Below are 27,273 nucleotides of genomic sequence, written 5' to 3'. Positions count from 1 at the left end.
TGAGCCAATGAAGCTGGTTGGGTGATATGAGTTGGTAGAACGATGCCAAATTCCAATAGCATTTCTTTTACGCATCTGTGCATGCATTTGCTATCTGACACCGACATGGAGGCGTATAAACCTACCGCGATTGAATGAGAAAGATCTCTTTCCCTTAATTGAAAACAGGATTAAAATGGTGGCCTAAAAAAGTAACATACATCACTGTATCAAGTGTTTCAAACCGTTGCTTTATCATTTTTGGGGCTCTTGAAAGTATGCCAGTTGAATTTATAATGGGCGGTTTTAATTTTAGGGTAGTAAGTTAATTGATTTTTGTTTTGTTTGAATTCAAATACTGAGTTGGAGCTACTTTTCTGTGCACAACAAGCAAAGCACAATTCAAAACAATTGCATCGTGAATGCTTATCGAAAGATCTTTGTATATGCGTTGTGAATGCCTTTCAGGTCGCAATAAAATGCTACAAACAGCTCAGCTTAATTTATTTATAAATTGCTATTGTAGCCAAGAATGAGAATTGTACTGTTGCTCAGAATCGGAAGCATCATCCACTCAATAGTGTATAGTTTACATATAGCTAAACTTAGAAAGCGAGGCTAATACTGAAAATTTTATTTAAATCTATCATCCATTGGACTTGATGAATACCAGTCAGTATGTAGAACATGAAAAAGCTTCATTGAAAATCTACCTAATCATTTATTCACATCGAATGAGTTGTGCACGAGTGCTTCTAGAGAGGAGTTTTGTTTACGACAGGTTTCTAGTTTCAATGGAAATTGTTCATGTTGAATCGAATAGACGTCTAATAAACAACAGAAATATATATTGCTAGGGAAATCATACAGAATCGGCCGATTCGAATTGTTGATTGAATCAAAATACAAATAATTCAATAAATCACACTACCCTCCTACGAATGTCGTGAATTGGCACACCCCGTATTTCATGTAGATTATAAACCAAACTGATTAAAACATGAGTTTTCCTGACTTGTAAAGCAACTAGCAGAAGAAGAGTCTCTTTCATCATGCAAGCTGAACGTTATTTACGCTCATCAGCCAATAGTTTTCGTAGTTTAATGGTTCGACGAACGCGCCAAAAGTTTGACCAAAAATTTAGTTGTAACTTCCTTGACGCACCACACAGCAGTTTGTACGTTCACCGATTACCCGAGTTTCCGGTGGTTTCCGGCACCGTGGCTAGAGCGTCGGTACTGATCGAAAGTTGTTTCACAAACGATGACACGCTGGCAAGTTTTACCGTCACCGTTTTGTCATTTACCGACGACGTAGGCGAATGTCTCAATCTCTTACGCCAGTCACATAGTTTTCTTGGCTGATTCGTGCATGGTTCGAGTGGTGGTGAAGTGAATCACACACTATGCTTCCGTTGCAGCTCTTCCCGGCGGCGAAACGCATCAAGCGCGTAAAACTCCGGCATCTAAACGTGTTGCATTCTGTAAGCATGTAATGGGACTTTTTCTGCTATTTGCATTTGAGTGTAAGTTTTAACTAGCAGCAAACGGGTGCAGCAACCGTGCAACACAAAAAGGGAGCGAAAGTAAGATAATGTTGAAGCGCAAGGAAGAGCTAAAATGGAGGTAAAATGAACAACGACCATCAGCTCGCGCTGGGATGGGGCGAAAAGTTTGCCCAGTGTTGATACAGGAGATTAGTTGCGATCAGATAATTGTTTGAAAACGGTCAGCACCGACGAACGGCCATCGTTTGGAGGTGCATCGTCCGAGGAAAACCCTGCGGTGCTCGCAGCGTCCTGTAAACTTCTCGAATTTATCTTCAAAGGCAACACATTTCGTGTGAAGCGGTTCTGCCTTGCGATCGTTATTGTGCTGGATGTTGTGTAAGGTTTAGCGAGGGTCGCCAGACGCAGTGCAACGGAGAATTGTGCACGGGTTCGTTTGCGTTCACCTGGTGGCTCTGTGTAAACTCCGTATATGTTTGATTTAGCCAATGAAACTCACCACGTGGATTAGCGTAAAACAACGGCGTATCCCTTCGCTAGGGCTGTACATGTTTAAATGCTAGGGGTGTAATTTTATTTTAAACTGACCAAACAAGCCAAAAACTGTTTTCATGCATGATGGTGGAATCCCTATCAATACAATACGTTATAAAACGTCTACACATCTGTATGGCTCTCATTTTCCAATCATACGGATTGGATGTTCAAATATGCCAAAAAGTTTTCAGCGAACAACCTAGATTTCATGACAATCGGTAGAATGTTACGAGGAAAACTCGTTCCGCGTTGAGGATGAGTGAAACCTTTAGAGAAAGAATCTCCCAAGAAGCCATACTATTCCAGCGCACATATTTCCTCCGTATGAACATTCATCTTTAGCGACCGCGAAAAAAGTTCCACCCACGTAATCGTGCGCTTCTTGTAGACAAATCGTTATCTTACGAAATTTAAATTCCTGATAAACCCGTTCGGTATCTCACTTGCACTTGAGAAAAGATAAGTTTAAAAAAATATGGTACGTGGAACAAGACGACAATGTAATGCAGATCACGGTGGCTTCGTGGCATGATGCATTCCGATTGCCCTGTCAGCTTTGCGTTAAAAGCGGAAGGAAAGTCCCAGTTTTTCTGCTATCTCGTACAATTTCGAGGTCTGCAAAATTTGTGTAAAGACGAAACGTGAGAAAAAAAATTCCACTGCACAGATTGTAGTGAGCGGATGGTGGAGGTTGGCTCAAGCAGCAAACTCGTGGGAAATTGGAGACAGAACGAGACGGAGACAAAATAGAGGACCCTCGACCACGTGGTACCAATGAAGGTGGCCGTACGTGACTAGTGATGTACTACGAACCCAAACGGCTGGCATTTGGCTGAGCTCATTTTCGTTTCTGGTCACACGCAATGTTAGCTAAATTGAGTGTTGAACGGGACCGCCGGTAAGGGAGAAAACTTTTTCACAAATCTTCAAATTAGATTGCATTAGACGCGGGTTACGGTGATGGCGAAGGAAACGCGCGAGTGCATCGCTGGCCGCATCTTCATCATCGATGAGTTCAAGATGGTCGTGTAAGAGAACCTTGCTACATGGTATCGACTTGGTTGAAACTAATGCATTTCGGATGAGCTGTCCCGAGCGGGGTTAGACAGCGGAAAGGCTAACTTTCACGCCCTGGCTAACCCTATACTACTGGGTACGATGTATACTGAGAGAACCCCTAAAGTGGACTACTCCGCTAGAAGTGAGGAATCCAGGACGCCGCATGCTTGACCAAACTGCGCCAACCGGTAAGGCAAATAAATAAGGAAAAACAGGAAGCAACAAAAAGCGATCCCTCACTCGCCCACCGTCAATGAGGCCGATGAGGGCGCGGGCTTTAATTAAAGAACCTGGCTAAAGTTTCCTCTCGTAACGCGCCATAGCGGCGCGTCGGTCGTGTGCAAGGATTATCTTGTTTTGAGTTTTCGCGTCAATTAAATTAGGAAAAGTTTCTCCTTCATTCGCGCGACGAATCGCGCGAACCATCGCTCAATCGAGTCGCCCTGGCGTCGCTCGGTTTAATTTCAAAAGAAACACTCTGCTCTGGAAAACGTTGGGAGAAAATGCAGGGGAGATGAGAGAAAGTTGGCAAAAAAGAATCCCACAGCATTTTCTCTCTATTCTACCCATCTAGCTGCTCGTTGCGACGCGTGTCTCTTTGTGTGAGGTTTTTTTTATTCTTTTACGCCACCTCGCGAGTGCCTGATAAGACGCTGCCTGATTACAGTGTTTCGAAACGTTTACTATAATGCGCCACCGGGATCTTTACGGCTCGTTCTATTAAACTAATGTTATTAGTTAGGTAAGCATAAATAAATGTTTCGCTACGGAGCAGGGTAGATGGGTGGATGATCATTTTAATGAAATTAATGCCCTTGATGGGAAATTAACACCCAAGATGAGTAGCGCTCAAATTTTTCTTTTCAAGAGTTTGTATAATTTAAGTGCATTAAATTGGTTTTTTAATTTAGAAAATAATTCCCAGCCATACCGTTTCATGCATTTTCCATATAATGCTGATAAAATCACTCAAACTAAGACATTTGATTATCCCGGGTTTGTTTTTCTATTAGTTTTTTTTTTTGCCAAAAGGGATCCGTGAGATCAAAGTGAAATGCCCCGTTTATGCGAGCCGGTGAAGCCACACCGCAACGCGTCACACGTTGTGCAGAATTCATAACTCATGCGAAACGAAAGGGCAGCCGAAAGAGATCGGATTCATTCGGAAATATTGCCTTTGAAATGCACTCTACCGTAACATGGTGCATCTCGGTAGCAATCCCTTCCGTTCAGGATGCCTGTATTCCACGATCCCGGACGGAAATAGTAGGGATAACGCCCTGCTTTTTCGATCCGGAAATGTTTACATATTGCTCATTTCGACAAGAATCTTGAAGGGCATTAAGCATTGAATCGAGTGGGCACTACAGTGCACTATTTAGTGAACTGTGCTGTAAAAATTACCACTGCCTTATCATAGGTACACCTGAGTATGGGTAGTATGCAGCAATACAAAAATATGTACATTATCGTATGTAAATCCATTGATGTAATTTACACACAATCGGAAACACCAGCTCGCTAATAATGGTGAACATCGGGTTGACATATAAATATGACCACGAGTGTATACGGTAGATGGTGTGAAATTATGGATAGCAACTATTTGCACAGCAAAATTAATTTATGAACCCAAAAACACCTACTCGTTTCGTGGATAGTGAAATTCAATTACAAAATGCTCGGAATGCGCGCCTGTCAATATTATGTAAGGATTCATTAATTTATGTGCAGAAACGCTATGAGAATAAAACAGAATTGATCCATTGCGAATGGATTATTTGCTGTTGTTTTCAGGGAAATAACATAATGCTTCAGCTTCCATCTTCATAGAATGCTACAATTTATATCTGATTTTTTAATGTTTGCTTTAACTTAAATAATTTCGTAGTACACAACACAATGATTTCAAAAGAAATTAAGGAATTTAGAGTATTTTAGGTAGGGAACACAGCAGCAGCAGTTCTAATAAAACCGATTTCAATTCGAACCCTGCTGCCAAAATGGAAAATAAAATACCAATCCATCAGAAGCTGCAGTTCAGGAGTAGCGCTGGATCCACCCAACCAGTGGTGTGAATTAATGGTTCGGTCCACCGAAGCATACATGGACCGCAATTATCACTTAATCACGGCTTGGCGGTCTTCCCGCCAGGCAGCACGTCAGGACCGTCATGCCATCAAACAACGAATCCCACCGCCCGTTAAATATTGTGTTGCATGCTGATGAAAAGATTATCCGGATTTTAACTTGCTCAACAAGTTCCGTCGATTTTTGCACGGCATTTGAATAATTTCTCCGATTCCGCCCATCTTTCGCGCCCCGAACGTTCGGCCGCACGACCTTCCCATCCGGGTGCTCGAAGTCATCTCGCTTTAATTATGGAATAAATTTAAATAAATTGCCCAATGCGTGTGGAATGCGAGCGAATCCACCACCCCATGACACTTCACGGTGGTGCCGACGGTCAAAACTTCGCCCGCGCACCGCGTACACGGCTCGGAACTTCATTACGACAGGTCCTCCGGGTGGGTGGATGGGCGGTGCTCGGTGGAACTGGCCCGAAAAAGATATATTGCTTAAGTTAATTGTTGGCAAATTATTCTGTAAGCATTTGCTTTAATTTCTCGCTCGGGCACGGCCACCGCTGGCTGGGCCATGCCTGGGCCGTGCGAATGTTTGACCCGACTGGGTGGTGTCCTTTTTGTGGTGGGTGTGCGGGGATAGACAACCTCCAACCGTAGATCACCGGTACCGGTATGTGTGTGCGAGCGTTCGCAGAAGTTCTATAGGCAATATTCATTAGTATACGTTTCCCTGGGCAACGCGTGCGCTTGTGGTTCTTGTTCGGTGCTTAAATTTACATTTTGTTTACGCCACACTGCCGGGAAATCTGTTCTGTGAAAGTGATGTCTAGATTTCAACAAAACAAGACTTTTCCAGCTTTCCGCCTCCATTTTCTTCTTTCCGTTGGCCTTCGGTTTCCCGTCGAGGGTGGCAGAGGAAACCAACCCGAAGGCTCCCATACGATGTTTTAAATATTTTAGCATCAGAATGTAGCAAAAATATGCACGCCGTGACCGTGGCCAACCCCGGGATGGGCTCAGCGGCGAGATGTGCCACCCCCGTGCTGTAACCTTCTCCGCGCGCCAGTTCCTGGTTGGGGCATTAATAATGTACACCTTTCGCTCCCATCGGAAGTAAATAGAAATATTTAAAGGCAACGGCGTGTGTACGTCTGCCCAGTCGCCTTCCTGCGGCTATCTTTCTTTAGTTTAGCTGGGTCCAATCGCAAGGTCGCACTGGCCAGGCTAACGGAGAGAGTTTCAAAGTACGGCTACCAAACGGATCGGAGAGGAAAATCAAACAAACCTGCCCCAAAAAACTTCCACCCAATTCTTGGCCGTGACACCGTGCCGTCGCCGGCTGCTGTCCGAGAGGTTTGACTTGTGTTTTTAGGCTATTCTGTGTGTGTTTTTTTTTGTCGTTCTCCCTCTTTTCCTGGGGAATAGAGCTGGCATCGATAGCAGGGGATGAATAAATTACCGAAATTATGCTCCCCCAAAATCCCCAGCGTTCGGAAAGCGGACGGTTAAAGAGAAAGCAAAATCTCAAGATACAAACTCACACGCGTGCGGATTTTGGCCGGGGAAAAGTGGACCGGGAAATTCACCGTATCCTTTGAATTCTGGGAATACCGGTCTAAAGTAAAAAATAGAAAAAAAAGCGGTGCAAAAAAATGGTCGTGCTATTTGCGCCGCAAAATTTCACCGTGTTACGATTTCATAATCGGCTTTCTAAGTCAGGTGGGATGCAAAGTTGCCCACTCGACAGGCAGGAGAGCTAGTGGGCGATGGGGCAGGTCCGAAAGGAACGGTGGGATGCGGCAGAAAACCAGAAAGCTCGGTCTACCCTTGGGAAACCGCGAGTGTTCGTTCCGATAATGAGAAAAATGATTATATAATAAGGAGGAAAGATACACAACTGTTCCGCAATGGCCGAGTGGAACCGTGCAACCGAGGGACACAGATTTTGCAGTTTTATTTTGGTACAGCTGGCAGCTCGGTTTATCATCGAGTGAGTGAGAAAGAGAGAGAGAAAGAGAAAGTGAAATGCCTAATCATGTTTATCGATGTTGGTACATTTTGTTTTCGCTTCGGCTGACCAGAAAGCCCAGCTGGCGCGGGAGTATCAAAGACGCCAAATTTAGACGCGTTTGGCTAGCGTTAGACTTGCTCTGATTAATCAACATGGATTTCCATCCCACCATGGCGATGTCCTGCGAGCGTGCCTAACGTTGTTGATATGGTGCGATCTTCACCTGGAACGGCACGCACATTCCGGAGCCTAGCGAATGCGAAGTCTATAACGTCTAATTAATCATAAATTAGATGAAAATTGCGTTAAATACTGCCTTTCGCTGGCTGTGGGTGGGCCTGGGCGTATAAACACATCACTGCAAACGCGTGCAAGAGGCGGATCTGGCTGGCCGGGCCACGACCGGGACGCTTCCGGTGAGCGGTTCGCAGCCGGAACGCGGAGTCGAAATTTATGCTCTGTACTCGGCAACGGCTCTTTTCGAAGCCAAAGCTGCGCACCCGCGACAGCTAAACCTTCGCGACGATACGTTTAATAACGGGGAGGGCTTTTATGAAAATTTATATTGATAACGATAACAGGCCCACTTAAGGGTGTCTTTGCAGGTCGGCCAGCAGAGCCAGGTTTCTCGCGACATTCGATGGTGAAGCGTAGTCACTTAAGTTAATGTGTGTTGGCAGGATAATTGCTTAATTTGCGGTTGAGTTATTGGGTACGAAAGCTTAGGTGGCGCATCGATGCTGTTGTAGATTGTGTAACGAATACGTCATGCGTAGGATAATTGATTGGAAGACTGAAAAAAAATCGTTTTTCGTTACTCAGATGCTTGGGGTCAAAATAAGTAAAAGGCATATCATCATACCGTATACCATACCGTTTTAATTCCTTTTAGAGTCTGATGAAATGCATGCTTATGGACAAAAGATTATGTGTAATAATGTCCACTGCGGATCTTTTGAGTAATACATATGAAAAAAATATGGAACATATAATGTTGATAGCAAAAGTACACTTTGATATTGAAAACAGTTGGTACCATTAGATAATGGAAATCATACTAAGGTTGCCTGGAGCAAACGAATCAACAAGAAGAGCATTAATTAGCTAATTGCAAACGTTACAATCAAAGTTTTTTCTTCCAGCAATCCGAGTTTTTTCTTACACATTCTCTTCCTCTTTGTCTTTTGATCTCTGTTTATATTTTCTGTCCTTTCCTTACCAAGTCAGGTATATCACGTTCATTGCGTATAAGATTAGCTCTTTTTTCCTTTATTTAACAGGATGTTGAGCGTGTTGTCGCTCGTAATATAAAATATTATTCGACTTGCCTAGATGCCATATTTGATTTCCATGCTGAGGCATAAAACATAATATCATGTTCAGGTGACGATCACCAAGATCATATTACGAGTAGTCTATCGTTAGCCTAGCAACATTGATGATTTGCATAAATGAGATACTCAAAGAAAGACAATTAATATGAACCATTTACGTGGATCTCAAACGTTTAATATGTAACATTCCCAGTGCGGTTTACCACGGCAGCAGAAATAACAACAGCCAACATATCGCTATGTAGCCCGACCAGGCACTGCGCTTGGTTGGTAGTAATTACATTGGTTGCGCGATCAATTGTCACTATGCTCTATCCGGTCAGCAAACTTCCTGAGGGTGCTTCGTTACGTTGCAGATAAATTTGCACCGCCTCATGACGGCGTGATTATGCTCCCTGTCTCATCACAGAAGCTCGGTGACCCGCCAGAGCTGGCCTCGGGTATTACGACACCAGCTCGGTCCGGCTTCGAGCAGCAGGCAGGATGGGATCGGAAATCACGTTTTCAAGATTAATCACTCGGCTCCGTGCCTCGGAAGCGAAACCGGGGAAGACTGAGAACCAGGGAACTGACCCCCCGTCGTTACACGGCTACATCTGCCGTGGTGTCCGGAGCAGACTGACCGTGTTTATACTTAACAACAATTAGGTATGCTGCAACAAGGTAAACATTGTTACTAGCCAGTGATGATGACAGCGACCGCGAAGACCACCGGTGCCGGACCGGCGCCACGGTTGCCCTTCAAACAAACTGCGGTTGCGAGACGCGGCCATGTCAGAGAGGTTCTAGCAGGACGAGTCTGACCTGACCAGCCAACGTGGTAATGCGTGCCGCGGACTGGAAATCCGCACCAGGAGACACGAATCTGGCGCTTATCTTCCAAGCCAAAGCCGCTCGGGAGGAAAAACCAGCGCAACGATAATACTGATGGACAGCATCCTTCTTCGTTACCAGCACGGGACACCATCGGGCTCCTGATTCGCGGCACTACGACGCTGCATATTTAATCAAATAGATCATTTCCAGGGCTATCCATTACTGGCATCAGTGCAAACGTTGTGCCAACGATGGCGACGAAGCAGCAGGATAAGCGTGGGTGGTATATATGAGTCGAGATTACAGACAATAGGAAGGTTCTGTATGTCGGCGATGGTCAGTTTAGATCGTGCTTGCAGTTTTCCTTCGGCAGGGCGCACGTGGAAAAGAATAACAAACAACGTGCGATTTTGGTGTGACCGCGATGAAAATGCAAAATTAAGCATATAAATCGCGCTTTCGACCGGACCTGCCGAATCGACAACCGAAAGCATTCGAAGGCTCGTGGCTAACGCGAATAATATTTGGTAAGTGCTGTAGCAACATGTTGCCCAGGCACGAGGGATGTCACAGGGACCAGTAAGCTCCCGAGAAGGTCGGCATTCGGAATCGGATGTTCTCGCTGGTGCCTCGTTTTCTCGAGAGCGATCCCATTTTCCATGTAGTCACCCAGGGAACGAGATATCCATTTAGAGCCGGGCCTTTACGTTGCGATGGCAACGACACGCGTACACCGTTGATTGGAGTAATTGAAAGCGGTGAAAACTTTGCCTCAACCCACCGCCATGGCTCGGCCATGCGAATAGGAGTGTAAAATAATTAGCATCTGAATTTGTGTACCCATGTCCATGTGAAAGCATGCTTTTTAATAAGCGAAACATGGGTGGCGTTTTTGCGGGTAGAGCCGACAGAGAGTACAACCCCAGCCTACGGTTCTCTGCTGACGCAACTCGGAGTTATTCATTTAAAAAAAAGTATTTCAAAATGGAACGGACTAGAATGGAGTACATCCACGAGTATGGGACGCGTTTGTGCTGGTTCGCTCATAGGCCAATCAGCGAACGTAATCTCCATCTGTCATCGCGAACCGGACGGAATCTACACAAATAATTAAGTGAAAATCATCGCCCTTTAATGGGTTTCACGTTTCATGGTGCTCTTTAAAAGCGCCAAGCTCTCTAACCTTTTGCCCCTCGTGGGCTCGAGGGCAGGAGCGCGAAAGCGACCAAACGAAAGCAAAAGATCCATCGCCTAATCCCTCTGGCCGTAAGCCGAAAAGTAACCGCCGGTTCTTAAATGGTGGAGGTTTTTTTTTTGCTCTCTGCAGGGATTTTTTTGGGGTAACGTTTGCCTTTTATTTTGCTATTCCACAATACACTTGGGAGGGAATTCGTGCGAAGACTATTCGTTCGTCGTGCTCTCGTGCGTTGCTCGACTGCAAATGGTGCGAGTTCGAGCAGTTTTAGTAAACGCGGGAGCCGAAGTTCGAGCAGTGATGGTACTCGCGCTCCACAACAAAGCCAGAACATGTGTCTGTAAAAGGTATGCATACGATTCTTCTGTGTGTAACATTTGCAACCAACTAATGCAACTGGTTATGAAGCAGGAAGAACCTTGTTACATGTCAATGCTTCTTTATCACGAATAGTACGATGGTTTCTGCTTTGAGATTTTTAGCTCATCAACTTTAAATACTACTCAAGCTTGTTGTCAAGCTTACATATGCAACTGCTGTTTTAGAGCAGCATATTTGGTATTTTTAAGTACAGTGAAATTATCCCGCACCGGTACCATTTGTGTTAAAATATTTAGCACGCTGTGCGATGTTTGCTTGGATCTTAAGAATCGCATCGTTTCATGTCATTGGGTGGGCAAATAAGTTACTGCCGTTTCGGTTTCCTTTCATATAAATATATGGCATGATAAGCTGAACCAACTAATGTGTACCAATCCAAAAGGAGTAAATAAACTTAGCTCATAATAGCTTCAATTAATCTCTCCTTTTCCGTTTCGAATATTATTTGAATAAGTATGCAGTGATCCTTTCATGTTCTTCCAGGCAATTCGAAGGTACGTTTTAATCAGAGTTATATTATGTATCGAGCTCGCATCATGCATTCAGTTTCATAGGAAAGGTAAGTGCTCTGTTTCAACTTCGCTAGCTTCGACGTTTTTCGCAGTTCGACGATTGAATAGGCCTCAAATTCACAGTAACACCCAACACCCGGACGTCGTCGGAAATCCACTCGACCGGTAGCACATGCGCACTCGCAGATTCCAAAACCACCGAACCGAGCGACCAAACGGCTGGTGCCAGTTCAGTCCCGTGTTATCCTTGACCGCGTTCGCGCTTCTCGCTCGGGAGCACATTCGCTCGACGTCCGATCCGCATGAGCACCCCCCAAGGAGCTGGTGCTGCCTTCCGTTACGCGTCCCATCCGGAGGCTGCTTCCGGATAGTTGCTGCCCCATCGTTGCGACCGTTTCCGCCTGTTTCTCGCTGCGATCACGTGTGTGCGAACGAGACGAACCCGCCTGGTGTGCGTGTACACGAGCGTGCGAGGTGTGCGGTTGTTTGCCTTTCGTTGGTGGGCTGTTTTCCATCACAGCCCGCAGTGATCCTTGCTGGAGCTTTTCCTTCCGGATTTTGCGGAAGCGGGCGTGCCGAAGATAACGCACCCAAGAGCGAGCGAGCGAAAGAATGTGTTTGGGAAAAAAAGTTGTAACAAAATGTGACAGCTCGCACTATCGCTGATGCCATCGGAACGCGCCCCAATGTCAACAAACTGCTTCGTGGTGGCGTCACGCCGGAAGCCGGGGACAGGCGGCGGCAGGTTTCGGTGGCCCGTTGGGGCGGCTTAGTGACATCGTGTCCGGTCGAGTGGTTTTGATGGGAAAACAAGTGTCAGGATCCGGCGGGTAAACAAAACGGTTCGCGCGAAGTGCCGCTGGCTATTATGGGAGGTTGAGTGGCGGAAATTGATAAAAATATCACCGAGCTTGCATGCGTGCGTTTGTGTGCGTTTGTGTGTGTGTGTTTACGGGGGGAAAATAGAAAATCGTTTGATAGTGCGAACCGTCCCATCGCCATGCAAAAGCTGTGTACCGAAGAATCGCGTCAAACGAAGTGAAATCAGTTTAATAATTGGCAACTACGGCCCCGGTGCTATCGTTTCGGATTTAGCCGAGTGTGTGTGTGTGTGCATGCGTGTATGTGACCCAGTGATGGTGTCGATGATGAAGCGAATCTAATGGGCCGAATTCGTTTGATTGCACCACCAGGCGGCTCCACTTAAAATGTGCCCCAGTGCGCTTCTGAAACGTTCCGAAGCCCGCGTCGAAGGGCCGCCTTTTCTTGCCAGCTTCACAGGCGCATTCACATACGCCCACTGTCAAACGCACCGGCCGACCGGAGGGCGAGAGTCAACAGCGGATCAGTGCGATCGAAATTAGCATAATAATTCACCCTATCCCCCGCAACGAAGTGAAAATATTCATCAAAAGGGGTTTGTGGCGTGGCGGATGAAATATTGCTCACATTACCGCTAATGTCGCGGGTTGCCCGTCGAGTGGCAACGAACCGAACCCCAGTGGAGACCAGAAACAAGACGAGCCGGGTGTAGTTTCCTTTTCGTAGCTACTTTGTTTTTTTTTCTGCTCTGAATGTCAGCAAACCAGCCGGACGCGTACGCACCACGGTCAGTCGGCCCGCAACCATGAGGTATTCCATCGCCGCGAAGTGGAAATTCGTCGTCTGTGGATTAATTTTGGCCGCATCCTTCATAACCGGTTCTGGTACGAGCAGGGTTTTCGGTAAGCATCGCCCATTCGCGAAAATCTCCAACTCCTGCAGGCTTCGACAGGCAGCAGAGAGAGGTCCTTGTTCAGGCGAGCTGGTACTTTGTCGCCTAGTGAGCTAGGCTTTCGTAGAGGCGCCAGAACGCGGAACTTAAAGCGCAATCCGCGCGTGCCGGTAGCAATCAAACCGGGCCCCAAATCCCTGCTGCGATAAACTACAATCCGCTGCGAGTGTAATGGGAATTCGAGAGTACGCTACAGGGAAGCGTCCAACCATGCGCCGTGTCTGCCAGCGAAGCCACCCGCGCGCTCTGCTGGGTTGGGACTTTATTGGATTTTTATTAAACGTTCTCCCGTAACTTTGAAGGACCTATCTAACGTTATTACGTGCATCATTTTGAGCGGGGGCGGACGGACGTTTCACCGGAGCGTGTTAGCTCGTGCGTTATGCGGATCTCATAGGCTCCGGCACTGGCGTAACCGTTACGCCTTCGCCCCTTCAGTGCGGCAGGTTGCCGTAGCGAAGTGTCGGATGAGCAGCAGACTTCCTGCAGTGCCGGGAGCGCTGGTTACCGTGAACCTCCTGCCAGTCGACCGAGCGTGACATCCTGGTATCCAAGCCACGTTCGCGAGAGGACTTAATGGGGACGATCGATCGTGAACTATCGATTCGGGTGCCCCGAGAAGCGATACTGGAATGGAGAATGCACTAATTGGAGCGGCTCATTTTAAACCTCGTTTTTGAAAGAAAACTTTCCTCATCTATGACCGTTGACGGGAAAGGATTCACTTCAGCAGACAATTTGATATCCTTCCTGTAGTGTTACAAATATATGCCAGCGCAAACTATTTCAATGGCTATTGCCAACCTTGTAAAAGGTACACTGCCATAAGTATTATATCATGTACCGCGAGTGGTTGTAAAATGCAACAGCCGATGAGCTCCAACAATGTTCTCCTCCCCCATCAAACGATACACGTGTAATGAGCATTCTCGCGAGCTCCGTTCTATTTGTAAAAAATAATTAGTTTTAAATAATTAATGACAAAATATTTGCTTTGCGATATGCATCAAATTGTAAATCAACATCTGTGTGTAATTCTGACCATAGTAGTATTTGCAACAGTAACTTGCACAAATGCTGATTTCAGTCTATTTATGCGTCACGAGTGCTTACGAAACGGTGCATCAATATGTTATAAATTGGGCTTAACGACGGAATTGCAATACCCATATTATCCTCCATCATTAATCCTTCCGATGTCCAATATTCGACACCACCAGCAACGTTGCGGTGGCGAGGATTGCTTTCCATCGGTTTAATATTTCAATATTAGTCAAATATAATCGATTGACTCGCGAGGATTCAGGAGAGCAGAATCAATTTCCAACTTTACCCCATTTAGGCGTTCCTCTCGGTTTCTTTCCTGTCTTGTGCTCTCACTCCTGCTCTTTCTCTCTTTCGCCATTTGCAACGTCGAGGGACTGCTGAAACGTACGCAGAATGGGTTTGCTCAAAAGATGAAACACATCATCGAATACCGTACCCCAGACCAGACGGTGGAGCAGCGGTAGAGTCTGGCACGACAACAGCGCCCTTTTCGGAGCCCAGCGGGAGCAGCGATACATCCTTGTCAATATTAGCAATTTAAATACACATCTCGCAAACCCTTTTGCCTGCACCCAGCCACGTTCCGGTGCGAACCGGGTCGGGCGCGACGCAGCGAAGCGCAAACGATACCAGATACACGTGGGAGTGCTAGGGCCACTCTTGGTGTGGGAGGCAAAATAAAAACGAAGAGTAAGCTCGAATAGACCTTCAACCCGAATTTCCCTCCAGCAACAAACCGGTGCCACCTTGCGCCACGCTCGGGTGGGTGCGAGCGCTCGAAAAGGCGACCGGAAGTTTATTCCGGACATTTAAACGGGGCCTCAAACCGGGCGTTCGGATCTGCGGGCGGGATGGTGAAGTGCCTCGACAATTTATTCGACGATACATTACAAATGATTGATTTCGGGAAGAACGAAGGAGCGTGTTTTTGAGGTTTGCCGCGCGCAATCGAGCCGGAAAAAAGCGGCCTGCTCGCCTTCACCCTGTGGCGTGTCCTTTTTGACCGGGCTTCCCCGTTAGGGGAGCCATGTTGGGCAAACAAATCACAACTGAATTAGGATGAATGGTGAAGTATTTGGTTGAATTATGGTACACAATTTCCGGACGCGTCGCGAATCGTGGGGAATTATTCTGCGGGTCGGAGTTGCGGACCGTGCCTTGCCGCGAATCGTTTCATTTGAAGGGTCACTGAGACGGTAAAGGGCTGTGTGGTTTGCTTCCTAGAACCTACGGCCATTGAGCTTCATTGCTGGGAGTTCAATTTTGTTTTGAAAATTGATTTGGTTATGTGTTTTTGACAGCAAAATAAATGTTTGTCTATGAGTTTCACAATCCTTTTGTTTGCAGGCAATGTATTAGGCAATAAAAATATTACTTAAAACGTAAGGTGCAATTTTGTTGCTTTTTACATTGACCATGGCCAGGTGTAGGTATGGAAATAATGACTGTTTTTGAATTTGGCGCATACAGCAAAGAAATGCATAGAAACGTGCAAAAATCATTTATTATCGTTGGAAATTCATTTGAAAACTATCCTCAATCAAATGTTTTGCTTATTTGTATATTTTCTCCTACACTACTTAAATGGCTAATCTTTAAATTGATCTTTTCTCTATTGATGTATAGGAGTTTTGTCCAACACCATACATTATGAATGTGTCAAGATCTTTAAATATTTGTAAATTGGCCTAGGGTATTTTTTTCTCTCTAAATATTAATATACAAAAACATGTACCATTTTTTATGCAATATGCTAGATTTCAGTCGAAAAAATTGAACAAATTTAATTCCAGAAAACCCCAAATATATTTCAAAAAATACAGAGCTACAGCAAAGGTTTTCTAGAAAATGAATCATTAGCAATTTCACTAATGAGTTTTGGTAAGCAATTGCAAGTGCTTGCGGCCGAGATTTCATCTCATTATTGTCTACTTTCGAGTTAAGCCGCCAGTGGATCTCTTCCGGGGATATTTTAAGCCTGTTTCAATGAACGATGCTCGAATTGCGCTTAGGTTTACAGGTTCTATGGGTTACAACGGAGAGCAAGCTATTCACAGTTAGCATTCGAAAATTATTACGTCATTAACTTTGATTCCATTTTATTACCATTTTCCATCCCCAAATGTAAACGGTGTGGAGCCAATGACGTTTATCTTTAAACAATATTCTCGTTCGATGGCTACCTCGTTATTTACCATTAAAGGAGTTCACTTCACGGGCCTGTCTGTGGGCAAGTTTCCTGAAAGTGAAGCTTTCCTTGTAGAACAACACCGATCAAGGCTGCTGATAGAGGACCGGATCGTAATTGACGAATCGAGCAGGACCTCTCTCCACCAATCTAGCCTTCCTTTTCCCGTGCCCCATTCTTGCTGCAGAAATGGGGACTCTCGTTTGCACCTTCTTAATAATCCAATTAATTTTGCAAGAGGTCCTTCGGCAAACAAGATCATCCTTAAACCATAGCCCACTCCGCATCCGACCCAGGGTGTTGCTATTCTTCCGCGCTGGTAATTTGATTCAACGCATTGGCACAAGGAAGACAGAGCCGGTGGCCAGCTATCGCCTGAGACTAATACTGCGAACGGAGCGATTTGCCACGGGTGAATGGCATCCTTGGAAACGCCGTAACCCGAGTCACGGAGAACGACGAGAAGAGGCTGCCAAATGGCACAACGGCTGTCTCGTGAGGGGCTAGCACAAAATGTTTATAATCCTACTACCGATTGATGCCTACGACTAACGTAATGACGTCAAGGTGCGGAAAGGTCCCACTTTCTTCCTTTGTAGCCCTCGAGTGACTGTGGGTGTGTGTGCAAGTGTCATGTTTAGCTTTTTTCCCAAGACCCTGCATCCACCACGATGCGGAGATCCTGTGCAGATGCTGCATTCGACAGGTTTTTCGTTCGTCAACTTCTGAAGCACGCGGCCACTGTGCACCAAGCCGTTTCCAAACACACTCTATATGGGGCAGGGTGGTTCTGCTGCTGGCGCGAACGATGGACGGGATGCACGTCAGGATACGCATGTGCCTTCCTGTTCACAGCACCAACCGAGGTAGCGACGGTGAACGAAAAAAAAGCAGCTTGAACCACGAGATGCTGCTTCGAGCTGGTGCCTCGAGCGGGTGGAGAAAGTTTTCCCGAAAGAAATCAGATTCTCTCGGTTGCCTCTCGCGAGTGTCGTCCTTGGGTCGCGGGTTCTCCGTTCGATCGGGGCGCTGAATCTGCGTTCGCATCCTTGCAAATCGTTCGCGTATCTCCTGCCAGAACAAAGGCGCGCTCGTCGGTGAAACCGGCCGGGCCAAACAGGAAAGGGCAGATCGGAAAAGATAAGTTTCACTTCAAACAAGTTTTGCGAGCAACTCAATCAACCGGTTAAACGAAACCTCTCCACTTCAGGCGCTGGTGAAGTCAGCTGTGGGCAGGCGTAAAAAAGGAAAGCTGTTTTCGGATGACTAAGCATTCGCGTCAAGCACTGCTGCGGGATGCGTGCGTATGTGTGGGTGTGGGTGTGGGTGTGCTTGTTGTGGCAGCTCATCCAGAAACTTATCCACTTCCACCGGCCACAGCGCTCCCCGGGCGCTTGGACCGGTTTTATCAAACAATTATTTGATCCACTTCCTAATCGCAGCGAGCGAGTGTAGCCAAACTTTCGCTGCATGTCGGCGCTGATTTAGTGTAGGGATTTAGCTGTGTTTTTCTTCTTCTTTTCTCCATCCTTGGGAAGATAGATGGAGGATACCGAGTGGTTTGGGGCAATCTCGCGAATAGCGGTGGCAACGTTTATCGTGTGATTGGTTACGTGGATGAAATACGTGAAACGAATCGCCGGCTACGTTTTGCGATGGTACCCACTTGAAGGGGAACTTGTGGCACAAACCAAACAAAAATGAAGCAGCAAAGGTCCATTAAAATTCATCGTGAAAAAGGTGTTTGCAAACTGTCACACCCACGCACACCCTCGAGGGAGCAGAACATGCTGTGGATTGTTGTGACTGATGCAATGTGTGTTGGATCTCTTTGCTGACCATTTTCACGGTTACGTGTAAAAGCATAAAAACTGAACGTTTTTGGATGTTTCGAATAGTCTGAAAAACTACATGCATTTCAGTGTAGTTGAGTGAATGGCACAATGAACCAAGAAAATTCGCGTTGGACAGACATTTTTCACAAATGTCATTGAATCTTCGTTAGAATGGAATGTGCGTCAAAAATATCATTTTAATTGATAGCAACTTTTGCATGTGCAATGTATTGACAATGTTTCAATGTGTTTCAAAATCACTGAAACGCATGGTTTGTATCGTGAATGTATGGCTACTTTGAAACAGAATTTATGTTCAATCAATAGATAACGTTACTGGTGGAATGAATTATGAATGCAAATAAAAAATAAACAAGATGTGCTTGGCCTTTTGAGCGTGATTTTATGTGCAACTGATTTATGCATTCATGTAGGATAAATATTTCCACAGCGCGTCTATGTTTGTAACGGTTACATTGTTTACAGCAAAAGTTACACCATGTAAAACCGTATGGCTTTTAAAATTCTGAATATTTTCGTAAATATTTATACACATGCATTCTATTCTAAATTAGAGGATAGAGAGCAATAATTTGAATAATATTTCCCACGGTAATGTGTTATGCTTTACGGTTATTATCAAATAGTTGTGACTCACCATAAAGGTGTTTGTGAGTGTGATTATCCATTGCCTTTTGCCTCATTATATGTAGAATCGTCAAAATATTGTTCCTGAAAACGGTGTCATTTGTTGTGTTGACTATCTTGGTGTCAGGTACGTGTTCTAGGTATAATAAAAGTGATACATGATACGAATGTCATATTCCAAGAGTCTTCACTCTCCGCGTTATTCTAATAAACTATTCCAATCAATTCCAAAAACCCTCAATCATTTAGGATAACGTAGTGAAATTTCTTTCGTTGTTTTTAACTACTGGAACGGAGATTTCAAATAGAAAAAAAACTTTCTATACTATGGAATTTTACCATGTTTTTCCGGTCTAGTGACCTGGATGTGTATGTGTGAGCGTACATTTTTTCCTTTAACATTCAAGTGGGTCAGATTTGTACCCGCCATGGTCAGCTTCAAGCACACGGACAAAAACTTCCCCGGGCACAAAGACAACTACGCCGGAGAGTCAGGATGAGGACGAAGTATCCAACAAACTAATAACATCGAACGGCGGGCTTTCTAGCCGAGGGATGGATGGGATCGATTTGGGGCAACATATTTACAATGTGCCTCGAAAGTTCGGTCAGGTTCGGTTTGGGAAACAAAAACGCAGGAAAAGAAAGCTACCAACAAGACGGACTCTGCCAGCCACATATGGTGGAGTGGCGGTAGTGGATGTGGACATTTTCGCCGATAATAGTTTCACGATGGAGAAAACCGGGTTGTGTTGGATGGTCGCGGATGCGGGTGGACCATATTGTTCACAAACATCACTTCTGTCCTCACGCAACACGATCCCTCGCGACGCCCGAACCTCCCATCGGAGTGTCCTTTTTAATCGATTCGAACAGAACATATTGCGCTTCGATGCTTACGATGCGTATTGGACTGCACGATGATGGCGGGGCGTGACTCCGCATGGAACATCCCCACTTGCGTTTGACTGTGAGTGTGTGCTGATAGGTGTAATTATAGACACGTGTTACCAGGAGTCGAATCGTTGATGGGCCGCCAGAATAGCGTGGTTATAAACTTATTCAATCCTAACTGCTCGTTCGAATCAATTTAAGCTTCCCAAGTGGCGACAAATTGTTTTACCGATTCACGCGCGCAGCATGATTTGCTTTTAATTTGAAGCCATTTATCCGACACCTGGCTATAGCGTTTAAAATGCATTATTCTCGATCCATAAATCTAGCTCAATCAGTTTGGCTCGCCAAAAATTTGGCATGTACTGGCGTGCTACTGGACTTGTGTATGCACAAACCACGTGATGCGCAGATCAGCTGCTACAAAATAATGTTCAGCGAAGCGGTGTGACTTTAAATTTACGCATGTTTGATGTCATGAAAACATGGAAAAAGAGAAAGCATCACAGGTCAAGTGCAACACATTCGACCCGCGCGGACATTAATCATCGCTCGAAAGAAGGAAGGTGATAAGTTAAATGACAAAAAAAAACACTCACCTATACACAACCGTTCTCGCCTCTCGCACTCCAAACTGCCCGACGGCCATGCGCGGTCTGTAATGGACATCATCATTTTCCACCGCTTTTACCCCTCAACGGAGTCTCCATTTCTCAATCTGTATCCGGGGCCTTGCGCGTGTTATTTTGCCTTCGCCATGCGAGCAAACAGTGCATAACTCTCCGCTGACTCTCCACTGTTCGTGTCCCTTATCGTTGCAGATATTGAAAACATTCCCGTGGTGAAGTACGTGGCAGTGGCCGGGAAAAACGTTACCCTCGACTGCCCGGGCGTTAACGAGCGCTCGCTGGTGGAAACGCTAGTTTGGCGGACGGCCCACACCATCGCTGAGTACGTCAACGGTTTGGCTTTGGTCAGCAATCAGCGGGTAAGTGTGCGATACTGTTTATTGTGTTTATTATTACGCCGGAAAGTGCCCAATAATACAAGCGTTATGGGCGGTACCCTGAGGCCTTTGGCGAGGCAGTGAGAACGGCAGTGAATGATTTGGATCATCTCCTTAATCTACTAATGGCGATAAGATGACGGTCGGGACAACGATACTTTATTGAAAACGATAAACCGCTTCTACGTGAAGTTGTGGCTGCAAAATATTAGCAGGGCTGTGGAGTTAGTCATCAATTTCCGCAGCAAATATGAGTGTGGTGAACGACGTCTGTTTATAAAAAAATGCTCACATTTTAATGTATAAGAAATCATGGTATTTTGGAAACGGCATATGCTAATTTAAGGTTGTCATGTTGCATAATTAGTAAAATACATAACTAGAAAATATACTTTCTGTTCACAGTTTTGTATATACTTTATACAAACTATTTTTCTACGCTGTCTGCTTCATAAAATCCATGCAAAAATACGTGTACAACAATGTAATTGCAGCATAACGTCGAGTGCAAATGCGTGGTGTAAATCGGTTATGAAGCACCAGGCGCCTCCATCACGGACCAAGCGTCTCCATCAAGCACCAGGCGCCTCCATTATGCACCTGCCACTTCCATCAACATCATTTAAACTTTTGAAAAGGAAAGTTCTCGAAAAACAAAAGTGACCACGGTATTGTTCACCTGCGTATTACGATTTGCATTCACCACTTCGTCATCATAATTACGCAACACAACACGTCTGACTGAGGCTTTCAAGAAATGGCGGGAAAGTAGTACGTGAACATAGAATCCTCACTAGCACGGGTAGAAAGCTCGCTGGTATAAATTATATTTTGGGAGAACCACGTAGGATTCGCGTAATCATGATGAAAAGACGTTTATGCAGTCCATGTTTTACGTGGTATTAATTATACCACCCCGTCACTCATCGCCCAAATATCCTAATAATAGCTGCTAGTCCCATCGTTTCCATTTTCTTAGCGGAAAGCTTAGAGCGTGCCGTAGAGCGTAGCTATTGATGCACAAAGCCTTCTTTCTGCTCCATTTTTCTCATAGAAGCGGTGACCCTGTGCCAGTAAGTCGGTGTCTGTTTGCCAGTAATCCTTCCCCCTGGTTCACTCCAATCAAAGGCAACCTCATTGCCCTTTCAGTACGAAAGCGCAGACAGAGTGACCGCATAAAAAGATACATTCGTTTGCTTCTTCATCACGATTCGGTGAAGTAATGATGTAACTCATTTAGCTTCACATTTCGCTCGGCTCGCGTCAATGTGCCGTCCGGAACAAAGGTTCTCACTTAGTGTGTGGCGAATGTAATGATGATGTTGGGGGTGTAATTATCATCAGCTTTATCGACACATTTCGACCCGTCCCGAGGTTTCCATCTAGGGCACAAAAAGCCCGCGCACCACGCGTGTCCTTTTCTCGCTCTGTTTTTTCCCCACGTGCCAGCCAAGGGTACTGGCCTTTTTCATCCGGCGTGGGAATTCCGGCCGCACTACACTAATTACTACAACGACGTCTTTGTCATTACCCTTGCTCGTTTCAGTTCACATTGCTACCTGATAATTTTAGCCTGCACCTCAGTCCCACCGCCGCGTCTGACACGGCCGAGTACAGCTGCCAACTGAACAATCGCCACAGCCCGGAAGCCATTGTCGACTTGCTGGTACAAGGTGAGCACCTAGTCCATTCCCGCTTCCGGCCGCACCAAGCCAAAGGTGCTTGTGGTCGACGTGCAAACGGGTGGTGAAAACTCCAATGAATGTTCCGCCGCTGCTCGAGCTGGCAAGAAAATGTATCATTTTCGGTGACTGCTAGTTACGGGACGTAGCTAACGATCCGAGCTAGCGACCCGCATTCGGTTGGCACTCATTTTCTTGACGTTCTTTTTTTTTATTTACCAACGCGTGTGTATGTGTGCGTTGGTGTACAATCCCGTTACAGATGTACCGGACCCGCCCGGACGTCCGCTGGTCGTAAGCTTCACGTCACGTTCGGTCAATCTATCCTGGGCGCACTCGCAAGACCCCCGAAATGCACCGGTTACAAATTTCATCATCGAAACAAGGTAAGCAGCGCCGTGGGAAGCCATCACGCCGATATTACGCTTAGATTTAGCCCGCCACGGAGTGGGTTCGTCGAAACCCGGACCAAAGACTTACGAGAGCGGTAGGAATATTTATTTTACAACCGAATTCCCTCCCTTTTCTAGGGTGTGCTTTTCCTTTCTCCATCAAATCTCGGGGAGCGAATATCTGGGCAAACAGCGAGTTAAGTGTAAGATAAATTGATTCCACAGGCTACTACTCTACTATAGGGTAGGGAGGCCTTAAGGAGCTATAAATTTTGCACAGTATTGATTTAGGCAGTGTGGTTTGGGCGAGCGATTCGATGCCGGTTCCTGTTCCGATCAATAACCGACGGCAAACAGTTGTGGGGAGAGACGGCAGATGAATTTAAACTTATCCGCATCCTGGCAGGATCGATACGCAACCGAGACGCTACGAGTAATTTGCTCGTAAATGAACGCCAGGTTTGAGCCGGCGAATTGGTTTGCATTAAATTCAACGTTTATCCCAGTATCAGTATGAAACCAAACAATTCCTTTACCACAATGAATAATTACAATTCACATGAAACGTTAAGCGTATTACACACTGACTGGGATGGCTATTCTTTCTAATCGAAACAGCCCATGCGCGTGTTTACATTTAAGGAAGATCTCTTGGAAAATCACTTTCTAAGAACAACTTAGGGTGCTCGTGGATTCAGGAAGAATTCGTCAAAAGAAAAGCAAAAGAATTTGTCTGCGGGACGTGTGGGCACAACAATGAAAAAAAAAATGAAACCAGCAACTGTTCACAACATGCTAACGACGAGCGAAACTGCCGGTCCAAGCCCGTGTCCCGGGGCAAACTTTGCCGGAATCTTTTGTTATTATTTTCCACCTTTCTTGCGATAGAAAAGGCAAACAAAATTTCCGAAATATGATCCCCTTAACCACCCACACGGACGCACGCATCCGTCCCCATGGGAAGACACATGTCCCCTCCGCACTCTCTCAAAAGCGGGATTATGAAACATATCCCAACCGGGCCCAAAATACACTTCCGCGCGGTGGCGTAACGAAAGTTATGGTGCCAGCGTGGCTGACGGGGTTGAAAACCCCCGGTAAAATTGTGCAGTGGAGTATCTGCGTAACCGCAAGCGCAAAAGTGCTACCGGGTAAACGGGCTGTCGACCGAGTGCGAGAGCAAGCGAGAAGTTTCGGTGAGGGTTGAAGAAATTTTTAATCTTCGCATAATACTTCGGCAAGATGGGCTTTTGATATTTTTGGTCCCGCAGCCACGTATGTCCGTTTGACGTATGTTTGCCTACGCCCGCCGGTGTGCGGAAGGCATTTCTTTGCGTTTTGATTTTCGTTTTGTTTTATTCGATACCATCCGGTTGGCGTGGCGTTGCTTGGGAGCTGCGGTTTCGCGAAAACGTTCGCACACTCGAGTGGGACCGGATCAAAGCGCGTTGGGCGGAGAATTGAGAAAATTAAACCCACCGGGAGGGCATGTCCTTTGCATCGGGACGTAGAACGGAGGTTTTTCCTTCCCTATTTCAACAAGCTCCCGTTTCTTCTTCAACCGTGTCTTAAGTGCTCCGATGTGATCAAATTTATGACTTTTACCACACCCCGAGCAGATATGCGATGCGTAATCGGATGATCGCTGATGGAAAAACCGCCTCGTTCGTGTAACGAGCTGATACTTTCCCGCGCAAAAGATACGCCTTTCCGGATGCGTTTACCTTTTTTTGTTCTAAATTGACGCGTGGTGGGAATTGGAAACTTTATAGAACTCTTACTTAGAGTGGGGAAAAACAGACCGACTTGTGAACGTACCTCGACGCTTAGATCTTTTAACGAATACTGTCGAAACAACTATACATGGTATGATACTGCTTATATGCTTGTAAGAGTACACGAAAAGATACACTGAACATTTGAAAACATGAAAATCTATGTTAACTATGCAATACAGACCTATTATTTATTCAAATGAGAATAATTGCCCCTTATCAGCAATCTCTTCCCACTTAGTACTTCTGCTAGCTATGAGGCTTATCATTGGACCATTTCCTATCAAAACGAGATCCATACGCGCATTCTCACACATTTCCCGTACCTTCTTTTTCTCTTTTCTCGACCACCCTCGGTCACGCAGGATCGGCGAAAATGGCAATTGGACGTCGGAGTCACCAATACACACCAACAGCAGCCAATCCGCGCACCAGGTGACAGGACTGCAACCGTTCACCGTGTACAGCTTTCGAATCGTGGCCGTCAACACGCTCGGAGACAGTCAACCGTCGAAGGAGTCGTACTACTTCGTAACGCTGCGTGAAGGTAAGTGCGTCCCTAAGCTCGCGTGACACCTACCATAACTCTCCCGCGTGGCGCGGCCATCCAATTAAGCCGCTCAAATTTGCAACCTCCCGCGTGGAGAGGCGCACAATTAAAATTGACCCTAGCGCGCCTGGAATGCCCGTAGGCCACCAAAGTTGGGTCTACGCGACAAATTCCGCCCACGATGGAAACGTCAAATGTTCGCGGCCTCGAAGGACCGCCCGGGTCGCTCGTAATTGTTGAATAAATTTAAATACATTGAATACCTGCGCACGGGCCTCCCCAGGCGAAATGGCGGGTTTGGAGAAGCAAGCGATCCCCAGTTCTATTTAGACATTTTATTTTCCATCTTCCCGGGGCCACCGTTGCGTTCTGGATGTGTCCACCGATGGTGTCGGTGCGCCGGGCGACGGGAATTTACGCCACAGCAGAAGTGAAAGTGAAAAGCCCACCAACCCAGGCCGCCAGGACGGAGGGTGGACGGATTGTTAGCGTGACTTTGGGGCTGTGTCCATGGCCTGGTAAATCGACGAAGCATGAAAATCAATTAACGTGCCCGTATCGGACGAACAGGATGCGCGGTTTGCGTCATTCTGCCAGGGCACAGGTCAGTAGGGTGGCTTCGTGGACTGGAAGATAGAAAAAAAGGCCACGAGCCAACCAAGGTTTAAGCTCATTTTATTAAAATTAGAAAATGGTTCATTTGCTGGCTTCTCATTTGGACGAGCTGGGCAGGCGACTAGAGCAGCACGATGGATGGTGTTTTCTCGGTATGGACAGTGTGATTCCTGGGAGGCCTGTTCGAGTTGGCAATAGGTGCGGGCTTCTAAAACCGATTATGAAATTGCAACGGTAGTAAAATTAAATCCTACCCTTGCTGACGTACGAGTACGATGCTCGAAAAGGAAACTCAAAACTTTGTGAGCAACAGTGTATCAGTTTAGCGATCTGCTTAACAGTACACGTCAATCGATCATTCAAGGCATAATGTTCATTTTGTCATGAAAGAAGGATTTAGACTGTTTCACAAAAATCCATCGTCCATAGCTAAACTATACCAAGAATCTTGTTTCTTAGAACATCATGAACAGTATGGATCAACGTGAATAGTTCACTTCCATCGATGCTCTTTTTTATTTTTGAAAAGAAATTCTCGCTCCAAGAAAGCTCCACCTTAACATCAACAGTTTAGGTGGGGAAACGCGAAACGAACTCTCCGAAGCGGCTCCGAACGTTCGTAAGAGCTTTTAATTAAATTTAATTACTGTTAAGCACGTTTAAAATCACTCGACAAAAAAAAATATACACCAGCCTGATGGTATTTCAGGATAATTTTCCCTGCCCAAAGCTCACCACAGCGCGTTTGCGGTCGCAACAGTGGAGCTCAAACCGCGGCGTCTCGGCGGAAGCGGAAGCACGCCATGCCAGCGAGAGTCTACTGGGGGATCTGTCTTAATGATCAAACTTACCTAATACTATTACCAACCGACCTGCCTGAACTCGGGTGCACGTACTTCAGCTGTTTCATTTTTCATTTTAGCAGCCCCCTGCCGGACGCATCCTGTATCGATCTGAGAGTGTGCTTTTTTTTACATTTTTTGCAACCTTCACTTACGTTCGCCTTTTTGCATTCGTTCTTTTCAGCACCGACGGGCAAACCGGTAACAACAATCGCACACAACACTTCCGCCACCTCCGTGTACATCTCCTGGAAGGCACCACCACCGGAATCGATTCTCGGCGAGTTTCTCGGCTATCGGATAACGTACCGGCCCCGGGACCACCACACGGACGACGTCCAGGAGATCTACATTCGCGATAGGACCGTCGAGGTGAGGTGGATGAAATTCGATTTGCTCGTCCGACACTGCTGGCGCCAGCCGGACCACTGGTTCGCAGTCCGGCACCGGGTCGTCGGAGGTGGCGAAGCAAAATCGACCATTCTAGGGGGTGAGCTTTAGCGGAAGGACTCTCGGGGACCGTACGGCGCAACATGGCCGGCGTGTTACACGCGCTCGCGCACGCCAGCTGGTCCGACCCGTGGATGCACACGGTCCATGCACTCAC

General features: G+C 46.1%; 1 protein-coding gene across 1 annotated transcript in view; it reads left to right on the top strand.

The window, feature by feature from the left end:
- Positions 1-13,045: 13,045 nt before the first annotated feature.
- LOC128721876 (tyrosine-protein phosphatase 99A) overlaps positions 13,046-27,273 on the top strand; it is a 28,647-nt gene continuing 14,419 nt past the window's right edge. The window contains exons 1-6 of the mRNA XM_053815676.1: positions 13,046-13,142; positions 20,626-20,792; positions 22,357-22,483; positions 22,755-22,878; positions 25,025-25,206; positions 26,851-27,038. Coding sequence (XP_053671651.1) covers positions 13,046-13,142; positions 20,626-20,792; positions 22,357-22,483; positions 22,755-22,878; positions 25,025-25,206; positions 26,851-27,038 — 885 coding nt within the window. The remainder of the gene's footprint in view (positions 13,143-20,625; positions 20,793-22,356; positions 22,484-22,754; positions 22,879-25,024; positions 25,207-26,850; positions 27,039-27,273) is intronic.

This window comes from Anopheles nili, chromosome 2 (assembly GCF_943737925.1).
Source record: "Anopheles nili chromosome 2, idAnoNiliSN_F5_01, whole genome shotgun sequence".
Classification (NCBI taxonomy): Eukaryota; Metazoa; Arthropoda; class Insecta; order Diptera; family Culicidae; genus Anopheles; species Anopheles nili.
Note: the sequence above shows the minus strand (reverse complement) of the source record. Positions and strands in the feature narration are given on the sequence as shown.